At 43.6% G+C, this 6,746-nt stretch overlaps 1 protein-coding gene across 3 annotated transcripts; it reads right to left on the bottom strand.

Annotated features, from left to right (window-relative positions):
• Positions 1 to 2,676: 2,676 nt before the first annotated feature.
• Positions 2,677 to 5,869, bottom strand: ppp1r3cb (protein phosphatase 1, regulatory subunit 3Cb). 3 transcript variants are annotated; one of them, XM_023842387.2, is made up of 2 exons: positions 5,799 to 5,869; positions 2,677 to 5,197 (listed from the first exon to the last, which is right to left on the bottom strand). In XM_023842387.2, the coding sequence occupies exon 2, from the start codon at positions 5,152 to 5,154 to the stop codon at positions 4,249 to 4,251; it is 906 nt and encodes a 301-aa protein (XP_023698155.1). In that variant the 5' UTR covers positions 5,155 to 5,197; positions 5,799 to 5,869; the 3' UTR covers positions 2,677 to 4,248. The 3 variants fall into 3 exon arrangements, with proteins under 3 accessions (XP_023698155.1, XP_072559802.1, XP_023698154.1); XM_072703701.1 differs by having other exon boundaries at positions 5,647 to 5,865; XM_023842386.2 differs by having other exon boundaries at positions 5,668 to 5,865.
• Positions 5,870 to 6,746: the final 877 nt, after the last annotated feature.

The raw sequence follows: 6,746 nt of genomic DNA, 5'->3' as shown, positions 1-6,746 counted from the left end.
TGGGCAAATTTGGAAGCTGCTTTGCAGAGAGTGCCGAGTAAACACAGCAATTTTTTTTTTGGGGCAGAATTTAGAAGGTTTGGCGGATGGCCAACGAAGGACGTCAGCAGGTTTTGTTTACCAGGTCAGCGGCTGGTGCTCATGTGTGTCCTTAACGCGGCGTTCCTGCGGGGAGTCCACCAGCGCAGGCGGCTATGTGTCACCGGCAGGCAGCCCAATTAATCAGCTCAGGGCGGGGTCAGTCTGGGCCCCCCAAGTGGATCAGTCGCTAAATGCACCCATCCCCCCCCCACCATACACCTTATGGCTCCTAGCCACAACTTCTGCTGATCTATGCTGTGACCCGGGAGCGGGCAGCTCCTTGTAGCTAATGCCCGCTGCCAGGGGGATGGGCGGGCAGCTCCTTGTAGCTAATGCCCGCTGCCAGGGGGATGGGCGAACAGCTCCTTGTAGCTAATGCCCGCTGCCAGGGGGATGGGCGGGCAGCTCCTTGTAGCTAATGCCCGCTGCCAGGGGGATGGGTGGGCAGCTCCTTGTAGCTAATGCCCGCTGCCAGGGGGATGGGCGGGCAGCTCCTTGTAGCTAATGCCCGCTGCCAGGGGGATGGGTGGGCAGCTCCTTGTAGCTAATGCCCGCTGCCAGGGGGATGGGCGGGCAGCTCCTTGTAGCTAATGCCCGCTGCCAGGGGGATGGGCGGGCAGCTCCTTGTAGCTAATGCCCGCTGCCAGGGGGATGGGTGGGCAGCTCCTTGTAGCTAATGCCCGCTGCCAGGGGGATGGGCGGGCAGCTCCTTGTAGCTAATGCCCGCTGCCAGGGGGATGAGCGGGCAGCTCAGACGTGGCCGTTAGCCGTCACTGTGTGGCTCCTCCTGTGTGCAGCACCGTCCACCTCAGCTCCAAAGCATGAAAAACAGTTACCCTACTTAGACAGAGCAGAATCAGCGGAGTCATTCCCTTATTTAGTCATTCTGCATTTTAGCAAAGACTCTTATTTTGAAACAGAGCAGCTGTAGTTAAAAAACATAAGTAAAGTTAGTCAAGGCCCATCATGCTATACAAAAGTTTTCGTTCCAATTTCTTTTGCCATTCCGCTATAGGAATACTGACTGCAAATGAGACAAAAAGCATATTTGCATATTTTACATTCCTAAACTGCTATATTGCAATTCTATATTGCGGTTTGTAAATATTTGCAGGCTCTACTTGTTTTAAGCTTATCTGGGGCCGTTCGGGGTATGAGCACATGCTTAAGCTCCTTGGGGATGGATAAGATAAGAACGGGAAGCCAGGAAGCCAGACTCCATAACCTTCTAACCTTCCTGTAGCTGGGCAGAGAACTTATTTTGCATTGTTTACGTCAGGCCTGTGCAAAAATACAGGAAACCGGAGTAGTTGGTCAATTTTATATATATATAGTGCTGATTATAAATTACTGGAGATAATACTGATGACACAATAGACATTTATAAGTTATATGTACCTTAACTGCTTAAAAAGCCAGAAGCACATATTAATGTTCTGCAAAGAACTGGCCGTTTCTCCTTCTGTGAGATATTTAACGTGTGAAGAACGTTCAGACGTCCATGTGTGAAGGTGAAGGTGAGGCAGCTCCTCCTACAAGGGCGTGTTCCAGCTGGCTTAGCCGGGGCGCCAAGCAGAGGTCCTGAGACGGGCGTCTTCGTCTATCCCGCTCCGATGTGGGACCACATCAACAAAATCCATTTTGGTCCCAGGGGACCTTTTCAAAATTCCCTCGGCGTTCGCCTTTAATATATCAGAGCCATAACAAACGCCCTGAGTGATATTTTAATGCTGTGTGTCACGTTTCTACAGTAGGACTAAGAATTGGCAGCGAGACACCAGTTGGCTAATGCTAACCAATAAAATACTGGATGTAGCTCAGCATACACCCTAGTTTTTGTTTTTTGTTTTTTTTTTTTTTTAAAAAAAAACAATTATCATATTATTACAAATGTTTTAAGTGCAATAATTAATAATAATAATGGCAAACCCACCCATCTGCTCACGCAGGTCAGGGCTGCAGGGAGCCTGGGAGCTATAACAGGTAGCAGGGAAACTCCCTGCACAGGATGCCAGTACATTGCAGATAATATTAATATCATGTTTATCGTTTTATATGAATCGCATTTCATATGAACAATATGTTGTATTTTATATCATTTTCTGTATTTCTGGGGCATCTTTACTCTCAATCAAGGACGTAATTGTAATATACTGTATATTGGGGGACACACCCCCCCCCCCCCAAATATTTAGATCTGCTCCCAATGTCCCCCCAATATATAATTATGGCCTGCCCCCCCCCCCCCCCCGTGTTGACTCCATGGTTACAGCCTTGCTCTCTATATTACCTGTTTTGAGTTATTGTTAAATTATTGTGTACAGACTTGAGGCTTCCTGCAATTCAGATTTCCTAATCTGACTTTGTGAAATTACTTACAAACAGAAAACAACTTCCAGTGTGCTTGGTCTCATGAAGTTATTTATTTAAAACATACGCGCCTGTCAATTTTCCTCTGCCCACAAGAGGATAGTAATGCATTTGAACTGAGAAGTTCGGCAATATCTCATCTTTTTGTGCTTAAAATAATATTGCGTGTGTTGTTTGTTTAATGACTTATCAAACATACATGACAAAAGACCGGCACTCGTGAACTTTCACAAAATCAACATTAGATTTTATTTCCAACGCAAACAGCTGAACAGAAAACTGCTCTTACAGAGATTCTTCTTTGCAGTAGAAAATCATCTAGCATAGCCCTTGACATTCACCTCCACTTTACACTTGCACAAACGAAGCAATTTACACAACATCCGCCATTTTCAGTGTAGGAAGATAAACAGTGCTCAATGAAACAGGAAGGACCAAAAAAAGACGCACGAAAAAAAAGTTTCACTCATCGCACTTTTCCTTTGGACCCCCGGCCACAGATACCCCTCACTTCCGTGACATGCATACCTCACAGATAACTTTTTAACTCTTTCGCTACTTTTCCTCAGTTTCACATATTACTGCAATCGCACAGCGTGGGATTTAAAAAAAACGACAATGCAGAAGCAACACAACGATAAAACGAGCAATGAATTGGCTGAATAGAAAAGTGTAGTGCAGCAGGATCTTTAACCAGATAAAAATAGGCAAACTCGTATGTGCAAAGGAGCAGGTTAAATATCTTTAACCGTCTGGGAGCTGGCTGGGGTGTGGAAGGATTACAATTTCCTTGTTTTATTGCTGTTGCTTTGTATGTCATTGCGCGAACGGTGCAGTTACATTAACAAACCTTCAATATGAAGGACCCGCTAAAAACCAGTGACTCTCCTTTAACATTCGCAGACTCCACAGGCATATTTCATTCAGTGCAAAAAAATCTCACCCTCTTTTTTTCCCTCTATTAAAACAACTTTCTGGTGAAATGAACACACCACCTGCATCAATGGGCGTCAGGTCCTTCTGTGTTAAACAGGGAGTTCCACTAAATTACTCTATATAAGTGCATTTCACCTATGCTCGTCTAAAGACAAAGGCACTTTTCTACACACGTTTAAGAAAAGATTCCGTCTTCACTGCACATAAAACTAGCAAAATATATAAATCTAGGCATAGTGCCAGAAATGCTGTTTCTTCGCAGAAATACCCACAAGATACGTCAACCTGCAGACACAGCCGTATCGCTTTAGCGTTTTTCTTTTTTAAAGAAGAAGTATTTCAGAAGTACTATTCCGTCGTTTACACAAAAACGGTATCAGACACAGCAACAGAGGAAGGCATCTATATAACAGTTTATCGGGTGAAAATGAACAAACCCCTTTAGGTCATGGCACGCATTAGAAAACCTTTCCGTCTCTGTCCTCGTGCCTTTGACGTTTTTTCTCGGTACAATGAAACATTTCAATTAAAACAAAACTATGTTAACCTTAATAATCTCAAGGATGCCATATTACATAACAATCAGGCTATTTGGATACTACTCAAATTAAATTTGGAATTTAGTGTAGTTACATCCACTTCTACCATTTGTCCATGCACTGTAACGACTTTCCCACAAAATGGCCTGAAATAAAATGAAAGGTAGGAAACTTAGGAAATATTTTTTTTAACAGCTCTATGTCCCTCCCTGGTCCTTTTTTTTAATAGATAGGCTGTCATCCTAAAATGGGGAATCACACAGGACATATCAGGCCCCCCACATGTGAAGTATAGCAGATGTCTTCAGTCTGCCCTGGGTAGTTACCAGTAGGGGGCACTGTTGTCAACGTGACCCCAGCTCTGCCATTCAGGGAAGAATCCGCTGGACGTTCTGGGACTGCCGAACTGGTCGAACTCCATCTCAGGTCGTTTGCTGCTGCATTTGATCTCTGATACCTTTTTCTGTGTTGTGAGCTGGGAGGGTCGGCCATCGCTCTCCCACTCTGTGTGGACCAGCCCATAGTTCTTCCCATCATTGTTGTCCCAGTACATCTGGTCTTGGGTCTTGTAGCATACGCAGAACTCCGCTCGCTCGTCGTGCGGCACGGCACTGGGCAGGTCGATGACGAAGGAGAAGGTGTCAGTGTCTGTGCAGCCGTACACATTGTTCATAAACGTGCAATCCACGTCCGTGAAGGTCTTCCACGTGTCGAAAGTTATCCGCACCTGCACTGACTTCTCAAAACTAATATTCTTGACTTTTACCGTGCCGGCTAGGGACCTTTCCTGAAGTGTGCAATTCTCCAGACACACAAAGTTGTTCTTGAGGCGATTCCTGAAGTCCAGGTAATCTGCTGCAGGCTGAGGGAAGTCAAGAGCCAAGCTCCTCTCTCTGGCCGTTTTCAAACTGACTGCAGTTTCCCCGATATCAGTCAGGTCAAACTGCAGTTCTGACAGGGGGTCTTCTTCAGACTCTGAGAACAGGTGGATGGCTGTGAGTGACATACCTTTGGAGTCAGCGAAGATCACCCTCTTCTTTCCTTTGCTCTTCTGGCTTTTCCATCCCAAGCTGGCCGTTTGCATTTCCTGCTTGCTGCTGATGCATGGCCGCAGTGGTTTGTACCTGTTGACCAGGTTCCTGGCCCGGCACTCCTCGTAGGAACTCAGGAAGCTCCGGAGAGGAGGGGAGTGAGCCAGGCAGATCCTCATCGCTACGTCAACAGGCATGATGGTATCTGGGATCGGCCTGGGGTTCAAGATATGCAGTACCCTATAAAAGAAGCCACTGTTAGTAATTAAGACAGCATATAGAAACATGACAAGGAAACTAACAATGTAATTTTATCCAGAGTTTAATGGTTATTACTGAGATAACACTATAGGGATAAGTAAGATAAAACTGATTAACATACCTTCTAACATGATTTTTTAAATTGCAATATGCAATGGTAATAAACGTTGTTTCAACTTTAAAATAATAGATAACATAATCATTTAACTTACTTTACAAACTTTAAAAATGCATTCAGAAGACGTATTATTCATCATTAATGATTTTTCCTTATGTAGCAAAAATATGTTAAGTTAGGTCTTTTTTTAAAGCAACAACTAATGAATAACATTAAAACGAAGAAAGCTAAATCAATATCATCATACAGAAAGCCACGTCAAATGGTACGCATAAACTTTGATGCTGGGTTATTTTTTGATGGGACCTACGTCGTATTTTTTGCATTTTACCTGGTGCAATTCATCGAGAAGATTAACGTCAGAAATACCCAAATACAAAGTCGCTGCAGCTGAATCAATGGACGGCGCGAACGATCATTTGCAAATTAATGATGCAAAGATTTTCTTATGCGTTATCTTGCCTGTTTCCTTTCCACACGCCCCCTCCTCGGCGCAGCTGAACCCCACTGGCACCGTCCCCGGCGCTCGCAACAGGGATATCAAGCTGATTTGCATATTTCGTTATTAATGCCAGCCAAGTGGCCAATGGCAGCATGGCGAAGTTACATTTCGCCAATCAGCGATCAGAATGCCTCTGACCTTGCGTGCATGTGCCGGAGAAAGTGGATTGGGGGCTTTGACACATTTTAGATTTCAGACTCAGGGCGGACCTCTGTCGGCTGCTATTAAAACTTATAAGGAATTAGTTCTTCGCCAAAGTGTTTTTACGGTTCATATACTGTTGAAACAAATAAATGAGGTACTCGATACGGGTCCCAAGCAGGTTGTTTTGAAACTTCTTCTCATTATCGAACTAATGCCAATTTTCTTTGATATTTAAATCTCCTCTTATTATTGTCTAATAATATAATAACTTTGTAACTGGTGTTTTGCATTACTGTTCAGATATTTAGTTACGAACATTACCGAGTGACAGAGCTCTGAGGATGCCAAAATAGAGCAAAGAAGACAAATACTTACAAAAACAAATAATTCAGATTACTCCTGTTTAGTGAGACTTTTCAGAGGCAGTGTGATATGTCGAGTTAACTTACTTCGGTTAAGTCTGATTCAGAGACAACCGAATGATTAAATCAGTCAGATTTTGATGAGCAAAAACATCGGTGAATTTACTATTCAGTCTAACAAAGGGCGCTCCGTCTTCGGAGACTGGCTTGTGAGCAACATGATGAATGACAGCAGATTAAAATCAGAGTGTATTTTGTGCCTTTCAAAAGAATATGTTATGCAAATATGTGTAAAAAAAATTAATCGATTTAAATAATCTTTCATAATGCGTAATTTACAAAAAAAGAAAAAAGGCAAAGAGTTCATGGTCACAGACCATGGGTGATACACATAAATAAATC

The sequence above is a fragment of the Paramormyrops kingsleyae genome, chromosome 20 (assembly GCF_048594095.1).
Source record: "Paramormyrops kingsleyae isolate MSU_618 chromosome 20, PKINGS_0.4, whole genome shotgun sequence".
NCBI classification, from domain to species: domain Eukaryota; kingdom Metazoa; phylum Chordata; class Actinopteri; order Osteoglossiformes; family Mormyridae; genus Paramormyrops; species Paramormyrops kingsleyae.
This window is presented reverse-complemented; position numbering and strand designations above follow the sequence as displayed.